The sequence below is a fragment of the Narcine bancroftii genome, chromosome 6 (assembly GCF_036971445.1).
Source record: "Narcine bancroftii isolate sNarBan1 chromosome 6, sNarBan1.hap1, whole genome shotgun sequence".
Taxonomy (NCBI): Eukaryota; Metazoa; Chordata; class Chondrichthyes; order Torpediniformes; family Narcinidae; genus Narcine; species Narcine bancroftii.
Genome location: NC_091474.1, coordinates 172,521,647 through 172,542,512, shown reverse-complemented (window position 1 = coordinate 172,542,512; position 20,866 = coordinate 172,521,647). Strand labels below are relative to the sequence as shown.

The 20,866-nt window shown below is 38.2% G+C and overlaps 1 protein-coding gene across 1 annotated transcript in view; it reads right to left on the bottom strand.

Moving 5' to 3' along the window:
* Window positions 1–6,274: 6,274 nt before the first annotated feature.
* The window catches only part of ptchd4 (patched domain containing 4), an 88,418-nt gene continuing 73,826 nt past the window's right edge, over window positions 6,275–20,866 (bottom strand). The window contains exon 3 of the mRNA XM_069888278.1: window positions 6,275–7,911. Within this exon, the coding sequence (XP_069744379.1) occupies window positions 6,275–7,911 (1,637 nt within the window). The remainder of the gene's footprint in view (window positions 7,912–20,866) is intronic.

Below are 20,866 nucleotides of genomic sequence, written 5' to 3'. Positions count from 1 at the left end.
AGAGAGTTTCATAAAAGTTTAGAAAAGTACTATTTAGTTGATTGACAGAACATTAAAAATATACCCACATGCATATGTGAAAGATAATACTGTTGTCAGTTAGAGCACAAGTACAGTATAGGAAAAAAAGAAAGAGAATCAGACAGCGTGTAATTAAAACAAAAATTACAGCTTATGAAAGAAAGCAAAGATTTCTTGATATACCTGTACATCCTACTGTACCCAGAAGATACTTGCGTGACAAAATGAGGATTTTGTTTTGGTAAAGGTAATACATATCAATTAGTGTTTATTTAGTCACCTTTGATCTGAATCAAATTGGATTGTTCCAGGAACAAAAGAGGAAATAAATATGTCAATCTGAAGCATGGCATATGGTATCATGTAGTATTCACTGTTTACTTCCAACAGTCTATCCTTCAAATTTTGCTTAAAAATTGGTACCAAGGAAATACCATATTGCTGCTTTATTTAATTAATGTACTGCAGCTGCTGCCTCCATGAATTGAGAGAATCATTTTGCAAAGAGTAGTATTATAATAAACATTATTCCTCTGTTTATCACAGATGGTAATTATTTGTTGATTTCAGCTTTTAGCATTACTTTCTTTAATATTGATGGCTGTGCTTTCAGCTGCCAAGGTCTCAAACATCCTTTCCCATCCTCTCTCATTTAAGGTTCTTTAAAAAAATATTTATTTGATCAAGGATTAGAACACATGGTCTAATATCCCTTTCTCTGTCAAATTGTGTTATACTGCATTCTTGTGAAGTGTTGTGATAGGTTTTACTCCTATATTGTAGAGATCACACCAGTTCAAATTATTCTTTAAAGAATATACTGCACAGTAGATCAGTTGTGATTCTTGTCCTTTGTAGAAATTTGTTTCTCAGGAACCTTTAGAAAAATCTCTTGAGGTGGTAACGGCAACAAAATTGATATTGCTTTTATCTCATTTTAGTGAAAGACAGATTAAATTAAATCTTGTAAATTAGAAGCAATTTAAAGTACAGAAGTTAACTTGGCTGACCCAGCAGCAGTGCGTGAGTTGAAATGACTATTCTGTTGGGAGACATAATTAGTCCTTGCATTGGGTAGTCCAGGTGCAGGGGTGAATAAAATGAGAAGCTCATTGTTATATGCAAATCAGGCCCAACAATATGAAATTGAGGGAAAACTGGCTGGCACATATACCTTTCCAGCTGGCTAAATGAAGGAAAAGGCCATAAAACACTTATAAAGAGACCTCCGGTCCTTACCCAAATAAAGTATCCCTTAAGAGTTTTCCTTTTCAGACTCTGATCAAAGGTTTTTGCTTCAGAAGAATAATGAAGGTTGCAGTTACTGTCACATGTTGACAAGCCCCTCCCCCACTATCCCTAACTGTTCCTCAACTCTCAAGCATCCTAACTACCTGCTTTCCAGACTGCTGGATTCCAATGAATTTCAGTGTCGTACATCTAGAAGGAATCCCATGGAAATTCGCTGCCCACCAGTGAAGGCCATTTGACTCACTGGATCTATCCCAGTTCCCAGGGAACAATTCCATCAATTCTATTCTTGCTCATTATTTTCCTGTGTCCCTGCAACTTATCCTCTTTCACACATGGCCACTATCTTTGATTCTTTTTTGTGATTAACTATCACAGTGTGGTAAGTTACAGAGCCATTTAATAGCATCAAATCTTTGGGATGTAGGAAGATATGAGAGCATGCAGAGGAAACACATGTGGTGACAAAGAGAATGGGGAAATTCTGTTTAGATAGAATCGAAGGACAGGATCAAACGCAGGTTTCTAGAGCAGCGAGGTCACAGCACCAATTGTTTTGCCGCTGTACTGCTTGTAATGAGTCCTGATCCTCTGGATGGGTATGCTGTTCCATGAATGAAATTAACAATTATCTTCAAATCAATTTATACTGGTTTATCAGCACAGCAAATAAAATGTTCTCTCTTGTTGTGCAACAAAATTATGCTGCACTTGACAAAGTTTCAGTGTATAATTATTATGCCAGCGGTCAGAACACCTAGTGAAGAACTGTGAAATATCACTAATAACATATCATTAAATCACATTAAAAATGTGAACAGCAAATTAAAAATTAAAAAAGCTGGGAAATGGTTACATAACACAAATTATGTACATTGTACACATTCATTATTATTCTCGTGATATTTTAAAATAAGATGTATATTTAAGCCAGTTAAGACTGTCACCGCCTGGTAAATGTAATAGTGCACTAAACTATGGAACCAATTGTTCATTTAAATATCAATCTACATTAACTGTGATTGGAGTGTTCGTTCATTCAACAATTATTTTTGGTATAGTTTTCATTTAATATGTGGCATGGCATAAAGCTACTCAATACACTATAAAAGTGGATTATTATGGTGTATGATGAAGCTAATCAAAATAAATCATTATCATTTGGCTTCTATTATATTTTACACTAGACTTTACAAAGTATTTGCAAAATACTGCTTACATTATAATGAATTTACCAGAAGGAATATTTAAAAAAGGAGTAAAATGTGTTCTCACAAGATGATAAAAATGCATAGCCTCTATTTAGTTTTTCCATTTACTGCCATGAATATCCTTTTAAATAGAGGAGGGTAAGAGGCACATTTTGCCATTGAGAGTAGGAGAGATGGATACAAGAGGTAATGGGTTGAGAGTTGACGGGCAAAGGTTTAGGAGTAACATGAAGGGGAACTTCTTTACTCAGAGTGGTTACTGTGTGGAATGGGCTTCTGGGAAAGGTGGTGGAGGCAGGGTCAATTTTGTCATTTAAGAAAGAGTTGGATAAGTACATGAATGGGAGGGGGGTGGAGGGATATGGGCAGGATGCTGGTAAATGGGATTAGAGGAGGGTACTTGGATCAGTGCGGACTAGAAGGGCCAAATTGGCCTGTTTCTGTGCTGTAATTGTTATATGGTTATATATGGTTATCTGTCAGAGATGCATCAGAGTTTGTAACTATACTGTTGGTATGCAGAAGTACATTTAACAATGTATTAAGCAAACAATCCCTCTGCATGTAATCACTATTGTGTGTTGGAGTTAAAAAAATCTTCAGTCATTCAATGAATAAATTATTCATGTACTTCAATATTGTTAAAAACAATGCAATAAAAAATAAAGATGGATATCATATTTTTAACTGCAATGAAAACAGACAAAAGTTAAGATGATAAAATGAACGCAGCAAGATTCATTCCATTCCTGGTCCACAATTAACTTATGCAATTGACATAAAAGGACCCAAGCAATTCTCACCACACTATTTGTTGGTGGGAAAGTTCACAGAGTGTGAGAACTGCTTATTTTGAAGGGTTAATTCCAGTTAAAGTTGTATTGCACTAACATGAATTTATCCTAAATTTTTTCAAAATGATCAAGGCTGGGTCAGGTGCTAGTAGTTGTGTAGGATGTGACTGTATTCTGGAAAATATTGAAAAGTAGTACAACAGAAGAGAGAGCTGAATATTCTTGAAACGTCTATGAGTAATTTTGGATGCTGCATTGGTGGTCCAGGTATAGAATATCTAAGTAGCATTGGAGAACTAAAAGGCCCACTGGTGCATATTCAATAGGGGGTGTGAGCAGTTTGGAGGTCAAAAACCAATGTGGAATCCCTCAAGATGTTGAGTGATCTCAATCAGCCTCCAGGTCAATTAATGTATCTACAACCTGCAAAGAGACATCCACATTCTACAGGTCCACAATAATGCTCAATACTTCCCACCTTTCATAAGTCATAGGAGCAGAAATAGGCTGTTCAGGCCATCAAGTCTATTCCACCATTCAATCATGAATTGATCCATTTTTTCCACTCAGCCCCACTGCATGGCTTTCTCCCCATAACCTTTGATGCCTTGGCTAACCAATCTTTGCCTTAAATGCACCCAGTGACTTTGCCTCCACAACTGCCTGTGGCAACAAATTTCACAGCCTCACTACCCTCATCACTTCTTTTAAAAAAAAATCTATCAATCAGGGTTGATCCCCAGCATTCATATTCTCCACCTCACCTTATACGCTTAGAGCTCTGCCAGCCTCACCACTACCCCCTGCAAGTTACAAATATCACCAAAATCGATTGTCTTGCACTCCTGAACAATGCAGGATAAGGTTAAAAAAAATATCTAGAGTCAGCAAGGTTATAGAATTTGTGGCAATGTTGACATTTACCAGGAGGACGTTGCAGGTCATCTCCATAACCACTACCAGCCATGCAGCCTTATGTCATAGAGACTCTGGAAAAGTTGTGGAAGATGACTGGTGCACATGTAGAAACTGATTCCATGTTTCGTGGATGATAACATAATGGTGAGTCTATTAGTAATGAGAACAAAATATAGATTCCCACATCCTTAGGATGCTCTCAAGGTGATGATGCAAATTTCAAAGAATTGTTTTCACTTCCTGGTTAATTATGAATGGATAGCAGGGCTACTGAGAAGCAATGGAGGAGAATACTATGGTATCAAACACTGAATAAATGAAAGAAAATGATCATGGAAAATGCTATTTGCGACTTTGGTCAGGAGTATTTCTGCAAGGATTGGAAGGATTCAAATAAGAAGTTTCAAGAGGTTTGAGGTGATCCTGGGAAGGAAAAAAATACTCAAGAATTTTGCAGAATAAAATTCCACCAACAGATTTCATGTAATAAGAATCCATTGAAGAGCTTTCAGAACAATTACCTAATTTGTATCCAAATCAAGAATGGAATAATGGTTTTGAAATCCTTTAGTTCAGAGACAATTTTATTCAATGGAATGACCATAGTAAAGGTACTTTAAAACAAAACCTTTGGCAAATGCAACGAAAGAATAGATAGCGATCATTCAAATTGTGACCACATTGGATTTCCATGAAAGGCTTCATATGGGTCAAATCATGAAAAGTCAGAGTTTTCATTTCATTTGAATAATAATTTTAAAATGTTTTAATAAATTGGACAGCAAACAATTTTGTTTTATCAATATCCCAAACAATATAATTACATAATCTTGGGAAAACTTCTGCTGCAGTAAAATATAATCTATTATATTTATAATGCTGTCATTATTACTTGTAATACCTCAATTGATTATTGTAAGGGTTGATGATGTAATACCAGAGATATGGATTCCTTGGGAGAAAAAGATAATCCTTGAATTAACATTTCAGATAAAGATCATTTATCAATGGAGGCAAAATAATTGTTGAAGCTTCTATATCTGATTTATGAATTCAGTGTTTATTTTACCTGCCTACTGTTGACAGCAATTTCTACTTTAATTTCAGAGTTCCAACACCTTAATAATTTCTTAACAATTCTTAATATTTGTTTTGGATGGGTTTTTTTCCAATATGTGGTGTGTAACATGACTTTTTAAATAATTATTTACCAGCGAAGTGCATTGTATTTTGAAAGGTTCATTAAATAACAAACAAAGATATTGGAGAATCACTCACTCAACATTTGTGAACTTAATGTGATTGATAATTAGTTTTGCGGAGGATAATGGATGCACAATCAGAACAAAATTATGTAGTTTTTAAAAATCTGTAATAAAATAATGGCTCATTTCCTTTCTACATGTTTATCAAGTAGACTCAATTCTTCATTTCCTTTTACCCTAGTTACAAGAGGGAAGAAAGTACCAGTAGTTAAGTTGTCTGTTATTATCAGCAATAATGATCCAAAATTGGCATTTAATTTTAATACTATAGAAGACGTCTTCTTAATATCTTCATGGAAAATGTTTGTGCCTAAGTCTTTGCCTTATGAATGATTTTAATGACAAGCTTTGCTCCATTAGTAAAATTCTTCATTGATGATCCATTTGTGAGACATTCATGCAAAAATATATCTTTCTGGAATAACTCTCCTCCCAATCTGTTCAAGGTTTCTACATCCAGTTCATAGTCGTAAAGTATCAAATACTGAACATGATAAGATAGGATAAGATAGAGTACATGGTTATTTTTTTCTAAAACCTTCAAATCATGATTGATAATTTACCAATTTTTTTGGTATTTCACTTTCAATGCACCTCGTGTTAGGTGGAACAGGTTTGTTCTTTGGAACTCTTATCACGATAGCCTGCTTAATGACAAAACATTTCCGATTACCCATGCTTCCTTTGTTCTGACCTACTGGCCAGCACAAGCTTTTTGGGATTGAAGTAAGATCAGCCCTTACCAGGGAACCAAACCACCTGCTCAGTGGCTCTGTCTAATGCCGATTTTTCCAATGACATTTTGTTCAGGTGCTCAAACTGTGGTGACATGATCAACCATTCCAGAGTTGTCCCTTATCTCCACAGACTCAATTTCCTCATTCCTCTCTGCACGTTTTCTTTTTTTGTGCCTTTTCTTAGATGGAGGAAAAAATGTCAGAAAAACAGGTAATATTACAAAGCAATGAAGCAAAGTACAGGTGACGATGAGAAGCAAGCACTTGAACAGTGTGAAGGTCAGATTTGAAGGCACAAAAAATAGGGGCATTAACCCTAAAAGAAAACAAATATTACTCTGCAAGATGGCTGCTCCATTCCATTCCAAAGAGTTTTTGATACAGTCCGTCCTGGTGCGTTCTTTTTCTAATACAAATGTAAAGAGTAGAGGTGCACAGTGATCTATGGCATAATTCAAAGAGTAGATAAGGCACAAGATTGAAACGCTGTCCATATCTACTTTCCAAAGGGTCATCAATCCAACCACACCAAACTCCATTGAGGTTACACTAAGTATCACCCAGACATTGCCCAGTGCATTGATAACCAGGAAAATAGTGAGCATTAGGATGATCAAGACACTAACACTGGAGTTCAGGATTGGAGAAGTGATGGAAGAACTATATCGATCCATGAAAACAAATGTTGGATTAAACACGATGTATTTTATTCTAGAAATCAGTGAGTGTTTTCTTAAAGTTTCCAGCAAATCAATCATTTCTTCATGTATATTCTCTGCAGTTCGAGCCACCATGTACATTCGGGAAGCAATGATGTCCACTTCTTCTGAAGTCTTTGAAAAAATGATATCGTCCATATAGTTTTGAAATTCTGGTTGCTTCAGAAATGAGTTAGCTAGAATGTTGATGAAATCACTTTTGGTTAGTACTGTGACATTGAGTTTTTTTAAATATTGTAAATAATGCTCAATCCATGATATTCTGATGAAACCCCTGCTGATTACTTGCAGATCTTCCTGTATTGTTATATTCCAGTATTCTATTGGTTCATAAATATAAAAACCTATGACTGGACTGTAGTTGCTGAAGTACTTTTGCTGGGTTATTGTAAAAGAAACACTTTGTGAGTCGCTTGCAAGCACATTAAGAAGATTTGATCCATTACTGATTTGTAAACATCCCATAAAGGAAAATGACACATAAATCAGATAGAGCAACACAACAAACGGCTTGACATATGTGTTGATGATCCATTCGGTGTAGTGATCCCTTAAAAACCGCTGAATAAAATGTTTCTGGTAAGGGTCACGTTCATGAGAGCTCGACTGCTGAAATCCATCATTCATCATAGTTTTAAACCAGACAGGCCTGGAAGCTAGATATTCTGGTGATGGGATTCGACAGCAAAATATACTGTGGTAGCGGTTCTGTTCCAGTTGCCCAGCAAACACCAAACATGAGCCGTAAAAGGAGAAAACATAAAAATAGTTCACAAGAACAGTGACACACATATTCTGACAGAAGATTTTGACAGATTCAACATTAGTGAACGGGCTTGCACCCATCCCGAAGGTTATGATGTAGAGTGAGCTGGTCATTGTGTACGACACCATCACGTCGGAATAAGCGGCAGCTATTCTTTCCTTGAATGGCAGATCCTCTTTTGTTCTCCGCCATCCAGCAAGAAGCTCAAAGACTCCTTTAGTTCCATGGCCTTTTGGAAAGTAGAAAAGTGAAACAGTTAACATGTAAAGATGCAGTTTGAACAATTATTTGATAATGAAGTGTAAATGAGTATTTATGTTGACTTCACAGATATTAGTTCTCCTTGCTTAACTCGCTGGCACAGTTAGCGGTTACAGTTAGCGCAATGCTGTTACAGTGCCAGTGAATTGAATGCAAATCTGGCGCTGTCTGTAAGGAGTTTGCACATTCTCCATGTGTGGCTGCTCTGGTTTCCTCCAACCGTTCAAAATGTACAGGGGTTGTAGGTCAATTGGGTGTAATTAGGGGGAATGGGCTCATGGGCCTATTATCATGCTGTTTGCCTAAATTTAATTTGAATTTAAAAAAAACCTTGATAGTTTGTGCCATATCCAGACACATGAAGCTCAGTATCAATCATGGAATGACATAAAACTGGTTAATTCTTCCTTTGGATTTTAATTTATATATTTTTTTTTCCAGTTTGTAATATCATGTTGGAAAGTGAACCAGGAAGCAGAGATGACAAGATGACACTGATTTGCTTTGCACAGATTCTTCTTCAGGGAAGAGAGAGAACAGATTACACAACATTTTTTTTGAACTCTGACTTCTCTGAGGGAAGTTGCTCAGTCACAAGATAGAATGTAATCTCTATCTCATTGATGTTATCAGGAAGACTTTATGAACTTGTGCTTTTTATAGTGAGCAGTTATTATAAATATGGTTGGGATGTCTTGCAAAACCCATTTGTGGTCCTCAACAAAACTCTTGGTTTATTGAGGATAATATATTCAAAATGTTTATACGTACTTTACACACTTCCTCCATCTATACCACATTAAGAAGCATGAGTGTCGGAATCTCCACCTGTAGCTGGCACTGAAAATGCAAGGATATGAAAATTTGTAGGAACCATGAATGTAACAGCCCATATGATTCTTCAGAGCCCAAAAGTAAAGGCAAAGGGAGGATATGGGAGGGAAAAGGGAGGGGTTATAACCATCCTGTAATGATTTAAACTCTCTGAAATTTAAATTCTTATTATTTCATATAATTGTTTATTAATTATGTATGGAATTTTAAAAAATAAAATATTCAAAAAAGGGAAGGGCAGAAAATATTATCAGATAATTACTTTTTTTTTTAAAGTAATTCTAGATTTTGAAGTTTCCACGCAGAGCAAGGATTTGTCTGACCCCCCCGTGCCAATCCATTATATTTCTACACATCACTCTCTGCCTCAAACATGCTCTTGACCTCAGATCCTAGTCTCCAAGCCAAGTAAGTTTTGATAGCTGCCAGATTAATCTGGTGAGCACCCACTGAGTAATATTTTACCTACTGATGAGTAGGTTGGAGTCTAATGAAAATATAATCATGTAACATGATCACTCCTCCAACTCTTACCTCACTCTTTTCTGCACTACCCTTTCCCTATTCCTCTCTTTCCCTTCTATTCCTCCCCTTCATCCTCCACCACCTGCACCATCCACTAGCCAAGACTGATTATCCCCTTTTCTCTGGATACTAGTATAGGGAGAGAAAGAGAGGGAGTCAGATAAAAAGTAAATCAGTCAATAGCAGTAAAACCAAGAGCAAGTCAGTAACAGCTGAAGATGGTTGGGCCTACAACCCTTGCTCCAGCAGCGTTCTGGATCTGACATGATTGACGCCCACTAATCACAACCATCTTCCTTATCTACATGGTATGACTTCAGAAACTGGAAAGCTTTCTCTGATAGGTGTTCAGTTGCAGTGCAGCTCTAGAAATCTCTGGTGAGACCATAATTTTAATATTGGAATTCAGTTCTGGTCACCTTATTATAGGAAAGATGTGGAAGCTATGGAGAGGGTGAAGAGGAGATTTACTAGGATGTTGCCTGGAATGGAAAATAAATCTTATGGAGGAAGGTTAGCAGAGCTAGAGTATTTCTGATTGATTTAATGGAGGACTACAAGATTATGAGAGGCATAGATAAGTAGATAGTCAGCATCTTTTTCCCAGGGTGTGAGCAGCAAAACACCAGAGGACAACTATACAAAGTGAAGGAAGGAAAGTATAGTGGAGTTATTGGGTGCAACTTTTTTTTAAATACAAAGAATTATGGGTGCCTGGAATGCATTGTCAGGAGTGGTAGTGGAGGCTGGGACAATAGGAGCAATTCAAGAGACGCTTAGCCAACAAGCACATGAATGAAAGAGAAATAGAGGGTTAAGAGGTAGAGTTTAGATTTTTGTAGGTATATATGGTCCAGCACAATGTCATGGTCTGAAGGGCCTGAACTGTGCTGTAACGCTATATGTTTTATGTTTTTTTCATGGTGGTGAGTATGGTGGGTGAAGGTAGGTGATGGGGAATTAATGGTGTAATGGGGAATGTAAGCAGCCGTGCAGGAAACAGTGGATGAGGGAGGGTTTGTGAAGGGTCTGGGAATAGCTTTGGAGGGAATTGGGAGGTGGATGCCTGAAGGAGGTTGGAGAAGAATTAGATAAACAGCACCACCATCAGAAAGGAACTATCAGCTAGAAATTAGAGAAATTGTTTTAAAATACATGAATTCACTACAACAATTGTAGTTGTACATATGAAACCTTGATGCTAGCAGATTCTATTCTGCCATTACAGTGGATTATAACAGATATATTCGAAAATAAGCTGAGAATTTCTATTCCTTCTATTAGTCACTTTCTAGTGTGACCAGAGTGCTAAATGTGAACGATTTCAAGGAAATTACCCTGGGAATTATTTCTGAGGTTCAGTTGGGTAAACAGAGATATTCTGTAGAGAGAACCTTTTTCTTGATGACCTGGTCTTCAGTGTACAGGACATAGTGGCAGGTAGCATAAAACTGAGAAGAGTGGAAAGCAAAGATAGATAGTGATCAATTTCAAGAGGACATAATCAGTGGAATGGACTAAGATATGGTAGGTAAAATGTTAAGTAATGCAGTTTAGATTATGGAGAGGCAATAAAACATAAAAGAGTTTAATCTAAAGAACTGAGAGACCTGGGGAAACTTGTGTGCACACAGTTGAAGGTGACTGGACAGCTTGAGAAAGCCATTAATAAACTTTGTGTGGTTTCTTAATTTTGCAATTAGGCGTATAGAGTGAAAAAGAAGCTGTGTTGAACCTCTGAAATGGTTTGGCCACTGGTAAATTCTTACACTGGATCATGCTTGTGACTGATGCCAATGGTTCTTTACTTCCAAATATGCAAGTTGCATCGCAGGCTCATTGATTCCAGGGTAGATACACAAGGTGAGGGACCCGATAAGCTGTGTATAAGGTTCTGATGCATGTTAAGTATCCCAGGACTGTAGGTGAAGTGAAGCTGACTGGTTTGATTTTTAACATCTTTTAATTAATATCTAAATTCACTCAAAAGATTAACAAGTTGGATGTGTATTTCAATTACCTAATCCTTTTACATTTTTTAACATTTTAAAATTAATTTTTATTTTCTTTATTTAAATGCATTTCATCTGTTGATAAATATCTCGGATAATGGGTTATAATTAGGAACAGTGGAAAAAGCACAAGCTGGATTAGTAAGGGTGTGAAAGGTGATGAGATGGAAAGTGGGGTTGAGAGCAAAAATACATCAACCATGATTCAAATGTTCAGTGGACCAAATGGCATAATTCTACTCCCATGTGCTAAGGTCTTATGATCATATGGTAGAAGGCCAAAAGGGTGGTCCACAAGTCGACGTATGTGGGGATCGCAGTTTGGGATGCTTGAGTCCAGTTGCTGTTTGCAGCGGACTCTGCCTGATTAAAGAGGGAGCTACAAATGATGATCAGCGAAAGATGAATGGAACTGCAAACATCCCACATGAGGCAAATGTGGTGCACAGGCTAAACTGTGTATGATCCAGCTCACTGTGTCAAATTTAATATCGTGCAAGGTCTGGAAAAAAATTAATAAAGAGAAACTGTTTCCATTGGTGGGAAACTTGCAAACTAAAATGCGCCATGAGAAAAAAATTCACAAAGCTGGTATGATCAGGTAGACTCAGCCTGAAAGAGTGGTGAATGCAGATTTCATTGCAGACAACAAAACCACATTGAATGAATGCATACAAGAAAAGGTAGGGGGAAAGAAATGCGAATTAAGTTTAATTGGTTTGTTCTTATTTATGCTAGCATGGGTTTATGGATTTAAAAGGGTGCCAGTAATGATTCCTGATATTACTGAGAATCAGCAATGAGCTCTCTGAACCCTTCTCCATTAACAATGGCGTGAAGCAAGGCTGTGTTCTAGCACCAACCCTCTTTTCAATCTTCTTTAGCATGATGCTGAACCAAGCCATGAAAGACCCCAACAATGAAGACTCTGTTTACATCCGGTACCGCACAGATGGCAGTCTCTTCAATCTGAGGCGCCTGCAAGCTCACACCAAGACACAAGAGAAACTTGTCCGTGAACTACTCTTTGCAGACGATGCCGCTTTAGTTGCCCATTCAGAGCCAGCTCTTCAGCGCTTGACATCCTGCTTTGCGGAAACTGCCAAAATGTTTGGCCTGGAAGTCAGCCTGAAGAAAACTGAGGTCCTCCATCAGCCAGCTCCCCACCATGACTACCAGCCCCCCCACATCTCCATTGGGCACACAAAACTCAAAACGGTCAACCAGTTTACCTATCTCGGCTGCACCATTTCATCAGATGCAAGGATCGACAATGAGATAGACAACAGACTCGCCAAGGCAAATAGCGCCTTTGGAAGACTACACAAAAGAGTCTGGAAAAACAACCAACTGAAAAACCTCACAAAGATAAGCGTATACAGAGCCGTTGTCATACCCACACTCCTGTTCGGCTCCGAAACATGGGTCCTTTACCGGCATCACCTACGGTTCCTAGAACGCTTCCACCAGCGTTGTCTCCGCTCCATCCTCAACATCCATTGGAGCGCTTTCATCCCTAACGTCGAAGTACTCGAGATGGCAGAGGTCGACAGCATCGAGTCCACGCTGCTGAAGATCCAGCTGCGCTGGGTGGGTCACGTCTCCAGAATGGAGGACCATCGCCTTCCCAAGATCGTGTTATATGGCGAGCTCTCCACTGGCCACCGTGACAGAGGTGCACCAAAGAAAAGGTACAAGGACTGCCTAAAGAAATCTCTTGGTGCCTGCCACATTGACCACCGCCAGTGGGCTGATATCGCCTCAAACCGTGCATCTTGGCGCCTCACAGTTTGGCGGGCAGCAACCTCCTTTGAAGGAGACCGCAGAGCCCACCTCACTGACAAAAGGCAAAGGAGGAAAAACCCAACACCCAACCCCAACCAACCAATTTTCCCCTGCAGCCGCTGCAACCGTGTCTGCCTGTCCCGCATCGGACTTGTCAGCCACAAACGAGCCTGCAGCTGATGTGGACTTTTTACCCCCTCCATAAATCTTCGTCCGCGAAGCCAAGCCAAAGAAGAATCTATTATAGTTACAGAAAGGTCTAATTAATGTACTATGAGCGATATTATTCATCCATCTTTCCCAAATAATAACCACAAATATTGTCACATGCCACTATAAATATAATATGCATTTAATCAAGCCTGCAATAAATTGTCTTTACATTAATATTAATGGACAAGATGTATGACATAATAAATTATTCCTCTGGTAGAACCTTTCTGAAAGTATTAAAACAACTGTGCAGTGTATGCAGCAGATTTTTTTGCAAACCATTATTAATTCTTTAAGACTGGCAATGCTTTAGGGATTATATCATATGACAAAATATTTTCTGGGTTGAAACAATATTTTGTTGGAAGTTCCAGATGTGAAGTCATTTTAATAAATAACACACTTTAAGCTGCTCATATGTTTGTGGATTCTAGAATGGACATTATTGGAAGTTAATAATACATTGAACATGCAAACTTTACAGATGGAACTGTCAAGAACTGTCAAAGATGAGCCAGGATATAAGAAATTCAGTCCAATTCCTATGCAATTTCAACAATTATATCAGAAGATGCTTATTGTGGTTTCTCTCCAGAAGTCTATCCATTTGAATATTCTTCATGAGCTTTCCATCAATGTCTCCACCAAGTCTTCAGTATGCTTATTAAAGTATTCTGTGATAATTCAGCTTTTAGTTGGTAAAGTGGCACAGCATTTCAAGTAATAGATCTAGATTTGTCAGGTGCAGTGATTTCTAGGATAGACATGGCATGAACCCATGGGATATAAATTACCTTCTGCATAAATATCTGAAACCTAGATCATCATCTTCACCAGCCGAAATGGATTTGAAAATATCAGTAGGACAGGCATGGTTTGGACCTGCTTTATGGAATTCAGAACGGAGGTATTTATTGGCATCAAAAACAAGATATTTTAATGGGATGTATACTGATGGAAGATTATTGACTTGAAATGTCATCTCTCTCTCTCTCTCTCTCTCTCTCTCCCTTCCCCCCCCCCCCCCCCCCCCCCCCCCGCCACTCTCTACAGACATTGTTTGACTAATACTCTACTTTTATTTTAGTTTAATAGGGGTCTCTGGTATTCCCAAGGCCCAGGTAAAAAAAATAATTGTTCCCACATATCAGGAGACTGTTCAACTTGCTCCCTGAGTGGACAGATTACAATCTGCAGATAGCCCCATGTCAGTCATTCAATTGTAAGATTTAATTTCAGGTGCGCTATCATGTTGATGAATGACTTTCGGATGATAAGGTCAACTTCCTGACCCCATAAATTATGATCTGACAAAGAATGATTGAGAATTAAGAGGAGTATCACAGCCAGCCATGTGCCACCAAGACTTCTCATTCTTGTTCACTCATGGGTGCAAGCACCACTGGCAAGGCCAACATTTGTTTCCCACTCCAAATTGATTGAGATGGTGGTGGTAACATTTCTTGAACTGATTCTTCCCCATTAGTCCACAGCAGACAACCTACGGGTGGTGCAAATGTGGAGATTTTATTTCCATTCTCCAAGACCTTTGGCCCCTCTCACCCCAGCTCGTGCTTTCAGTTATCTAGTTTGTAAACCCTGGTCAGGGAGGAGGGAAGTGTACCTGGTGATGATTAAAGTGTGTTTTCACATGATATTATACTCACAACCATCAGCTCAGGTTTTGACACCACAGGTAACTTAGAAGACAACATTGAGCTATTGGCAATGATGTCTGTAGCCAAGGCAGGAGACTTGTTGGATTTAGAAAGGACAGGATGCAGAAGATGACTTTTAGATATGTGTATGAAATATCAGGTGTATCATGAGATTTGCCTGCCAATATCAAGGAACTGTGAGAAATGTGGAATTAAGAGCAAAGGCTCTGCACAGACTGAGGCAAGAGGCACACACATTATAGTTGGCAGCAAGGACCCCATGTAATGTGGAGGAAGAGTACCATAAGTCTTGCCACCCATTCCATAGAATACAGTGGAAGCATTGCTTTGGAGCGATTATCTGCTCTGTCATATTTTGCAGGACAGCTGGCTTATCATCCAGCAGCCATTCCTTGGTTAACCACAGATGCAGCTACCATAATGGAGTGTTGCAGTATATGCATGATCTCCTCCCTCTGATCACACTCCACTAGCCAGTTGCACAATGGAATTAAAAACAATGCTGGAGAAACTCAGCAGGTCAAACAGTGCACTTTATATAGCACAGATAAAGATACATAACCAATCTTATGGCCCTTCATGAAGCCCTTCATACCTTGAAGGGCTCAAGACCTAAATGTTGCCTATTTCACTACACCCTTGCAAGTTTACCGCGACTGGCGGGGATCCCATCTTGGCAGCCGAACAAACACAACAAAACGCAAGACAACACCACTCACCAATGGCACTTGGAACATGCTCATGCTTTTGGACAACCCTACAGCAGACAGACCAGAGAGAAAAACAGCCTTAGTTGCCAGAGATCTTGCAAGATACAACATTGACATTACAGCTCTGAGTAAGACTTGTCTTGCCAATGAAGGTCAGCTGACTGAAACTGGAGGTAGGTACAGTTTTTTTTTTCTGGCAGGGTCACAGCAGCGATGAGTATCATCATGCTGAAGTTAAATTTGCCTTCAGGAGTCACCTTCAGGAACTTGCCAGTCTCTCCAAGGGTGTGAATGACTGGGTCATGACTCTACAGTTTCTGCTACAGAACAAAAGTTAAACCACCCTGATCAGCACCTAGCCCCCATTATGACCAACCCGCATGAGATGAAAGACAGGTTTTTTTTTTTTTAAATATTTTTTTAAAAAATTTTTCACTCTGTGAACCATATCAACCAAAATATGTACAAACATTTCTCATTAAATTTACACAGTGGCATTTTCTCCATTTTTCCTCCTTTCCCTCCCTCCCCTCTTCCCACCCCCCTCCAAAACCCATAAATATTCAACATATACAATTCAGTAAAACCATAAAACCATATCTTCACACAAAGGAAAATAAACAAGAAAAATGCGTCATCAATTTGTTACACACTGAATCTAGTCATTTTGTCTTATCATTTTCATTTTAGGTGAAGGAGGTCTCTGTTATGTTCCATGTATGGTTCCCAAATTTGTTCAAACAATATGACTTTATTTTTTAACATTTTCCAATGGAATACATTTATTCATTTCCATGTAGCATTGCTGTATTCTCAGGCTCTCTTCCATTTTCCAAGTTGACATTATACATTTTTTTGCTACTGCTAGGGCTATCATAATGAATTTTTATTTCCCTTTAACCAATTTGAGGCCTAATTCTTCCCTTCTTATGTTACTTAAAATAAAGATCTCTGGATTTTTTGGTATGCTATTTTTTGTAATTTTATTTAATATCTGATTTAGTTCTTCCCAAAATGTATTCACTTTCGTACATGCCCAAATTGCATGTACTGTTGTTCCCATTTCCTTCTTACAGTGAAAACATCTATCTGATAATGTTGAATCCCATTCTTTTAATTTTTGAAAAGTGATATATACCCCGTGTAACGAGGTATGTACTAAGTATCATGCGTAACCTTGTGTTTATTATATTCTTCATAGTTCCAGAACATAATTTTTCCCATATTTCATTTTTTATATTTATGTGTAAATCCTTTTCCCACTTCTGTTTAGATTTATAATTTATTTCATCATTTTCCTCATCTTGTAGCTTAATGTTCGTTATAAATCTTTTAATTATCATTGTGTCTGTAATCACATATTCAAAGCTGATTCCTTCAGGTAATCTCAATCTGTTTCCCAATTGATTCTTTAAATAAGTTTTCAATTGATGATATGCAAATATTGTACCATGAGTTATTCCATATTTGCACTTCAACTGTTCAAATGTTAATAAATTATTTCCCAAAAAACAATTTTCTATTCTTTTGATTCCTTTTCTCTCCCATTCTCTAAAGGAAAGGTTATTAGTTAGGAAAGGTTAAAAGGGATTAGTTGATTTTGCGTGAATAATAATTTTGGTAGTTGGTAATTTGTTTTTTTCCTTTCTAAATGGATCTCCTTCCATGTACTAAGTATATGAAGCAGTACTGGTGAGCTTTTATATTGCACCAACTTTTCATCCCACTTATGAAGTATATGTTCCAGTACCTTCTCCCCTATTTTATCTCGTTCTAACTTAGTCCAGTCTGGTTTTTCCCTTGTCTGGTAAAAATCTGATAAATACCTTAATTGTGCAGCTCTATAATAATTTCTAAAGTTTGCTAACTGCAAACCACCTCGGTTATACCTCTCTGTTAATTTATCTAATGCAACCCTCGGTTTCCTCCCTTTCCACAAGAATTTCCTTATTATTCGCTTTAGTTCATTAAAAAAAATTCTGTTAAGGGAATTGGTAATGCTTGAAATGCATTATATCCTTGGGAACACATTCATTTTAATGCAGTTTACCCTCCCTATCAATGTTAGCGGTAATTCTTTCCAATGTTCTAAGTCTTCCCGCAATTTCTTTATTAGTGGTTGATAATTTAATTTGTACAAGTGGCTTAAGTTATTATCTAACCTAATACCTAGGTATCGGATTGCTTGTGCTTGCCATTTAAATGGTGATTCTTTTTAAAATTCTGGATAATCTGCGTTACTCACTGGCATTACTTCACTTTTATTTGCGTTGATCTCGTACCCTGATATTTTTCCATATTCCTTCAATTTCTTATGTAATTCTTTTATTGATATCTCAGGTTCTGTTAGGTATACTATGATGTCATCTGCAAATAAGCTGATTTTATACTTCTTCTCCTTTATTATTATCCTTTTTATTTTACTTTCTATTCTTATCAGTTCTGCCAAAGGTTCTATTGCTAAGGTGAACAATGAGGGGGATAATGGACATCCCTGTCTAGTTGACCTACTTAATTTAAATTGATTCGATACATATCCATTTACTGCTACCTTCACCAACGGTCCATTAAACAATGCTTTAATCCAATTTATATATTTTTCTGGTAGATTGAACTTCTGTAATACTTTAAATAAGTAGTTCCACTCTACTCTATCAAAGGCTTTTTCTGCATTTAAAGCAACATCCACTGTTGGTTTCTTATTTCCTTGAACTGCATGAATTAGATTAATAAGTTTACAGACATTGTCCGCTGTTCGTCTTTTCTTAATAAATCCAGTTTGATTTTGTTTTACTATTTTTGGGACACAATCGGCCAATCTGTTTGCTAATAATTTTGCTATTATCTTATAACTAGGAGCAGTTCAAGATGCAGCAAAGAAGGACAAAGAGATTAATCAAGAGAGCAAAAATAAATTACGAAAGTAAGCTTGCAGCAAATATAAAAACCGACTGCAAAAGCTTTTATAAATATGTCAAGAGGAAAAGATTGGTGAAATCCAGAGTAGGTCCCTTGCAGTCGGAATCGGGGGAATATATAATGGGGAATAAGGAAATGGCAGACCAATTAAATTCTTACTTTAGTTCTGTTTTTACAAGAGAGGATACAAATAACCTCCCAAGGATGTTGTGAAACATAGAGACTAATGCAAGGGAGGAACTGAAAGAAATCAGTATCTCTAAGGACATGATCTTGGGGAAATTGATGGGATTGAAGGCAGATAAATTCCAAGGGCTTGATAATCTACATCCTAGGGTACTCAAGGAAATGGCCATTCAGATAGCAGATGCTTTAAGAATTATTTTCCAGAACTCGATAAGCTCAGGATCAGTACCCATGGATTGGAGGGTAGCTAATGTTACCCCACTATTTAAAAAGGGGGGGTAGAGAAAAAGCGGGGAATTATCGGCCGGTTAGCCTTACATCAGTAGTGGGCAAAATGATGGAATCCATTATTAAGGATGTAATAGCGGAGCATATGACTAGCAGAGAAGGGATCGGACGGAGTCAACATGGATTTACAAAAGGTAAATCGTGCTTGACAAATCTATTGGAATTCTTTGAGATGGTGACAGGTAAAATAGATGGGGGAGAGCCAGTGGATGTAGTGTACCTGGACTTCCAAAAGGCCTTCGATAAGGTCCCGCATAAACGACTGGCTTCCAAAATCAAGGCTCATGGGATTGGGGGCAAAGTATTGATGTGGATTGAGAACTGGCTGGCAGGTAGAAGACAGAGAGTTGGGATAAATGGCTCATTTTCTGAGTGGCAGGCGGTGACCAGTGGGGTGCCACAGGGATCTGTACTGGGACCCCAGCTGTTCACAATTTACATTAATGATCTGGATGAGGGGATTGGATGTAATATCTCCAAATTTGCAGATGACACTAAGCTAGGAGGGGTTGTGTGCACGGAAGAAGGGGTCAGGAAGCTCCAGTGTGATTTGGATAAATTGAGGGCCTGGGCAGATACATGGCAAATGCACTACAATGTGGATAAATGTGAGGTTATCCACTTTGGTAATACAAACCGGAGGGCAGATTACTATTTGAATGGCAATAGATTAAGAGATGGGGAAGTGCAGAGAGACCTAGGGGTACTTGTACACCAGTCTCTGAAGGCGAACATGCAGGTACAGCAGGCGGTTAAAAAGGCAAATGGTATGTTGGCCTTCATATCAAGAGGGTTTGAGTATAGGAACAAGGATACCTTACTGCAGCTGTACAGGGCCTTGGTGAGACCCCACCTGGAGTATTGTGTGCAGTTTTGGTCACCTTATCTAAGGAAGGTTGTTCTTGCAATGGAGGGAGTGCAGAGGCGATTCACCAGGCTGATACCTGGAATGGCAGGAATGACTTATGAGGAAAGATTGCGCAAATTGGGATTGTACTCGCTGGAGTTTAGAAGATTGAGAGGGGAATCTCATAGAGACATATAAAATTCTGGCAGGACTGGACAGAATGGATGCAGATGGGATGTTTCCAATGATGGGAAAATCCAGATCCCGGGGCCATGGTTTGAGGATAATAGGCAAACCATTTAGGACCGAGATGAGGAGGAATTTCTTTACCCAAAGGGTGGTGAATCTGTGGAATTCATTGCCACAGAGGGCAGTAGAGGCAGGTTCATTAAATATATTTATGAGGGAGTTCGATATATTTCTTCAGTATAAGGGTATTAAAGGTTACGGAGAGAAGGCGGGGATGGGGTACTGAACTTTAAGATCAGCCATGATCTCGTTGAATGGCGGAGCAGGCTTGAAGGGTCGAATGACCTACTCCTGCTCCTATCTTCTATGTTTCTATAATCTGAGTTAAGTAGAGATATTGATCTATATGATGCTGGTGTTAATGGATCCTTCCCTGTCTTTGGTGTTACTGCAATTATTGCTGTCTTACATGAATATGGCAAGTTTTATGTTTCTTCTACCTGGTTCATTACTTCCAGGAGAGGAGGAATTAATAACTCTTTAAATGTTTTATAAAATTCTATTGGGAATCCATCCTCTCCTGGTGTTTTATTGTTCGGCAGCTTTTTTAATATATCCTGTACTTCCTCTATTTCAAATGGTTTTATTAGTTTGTTTTGTTCCTCTTCTTGCAATTTCAGCAGTTCAATTTTAACTAAAAATTCCTCTGTTTTATCATCTTTTCCCTCATTCTCAG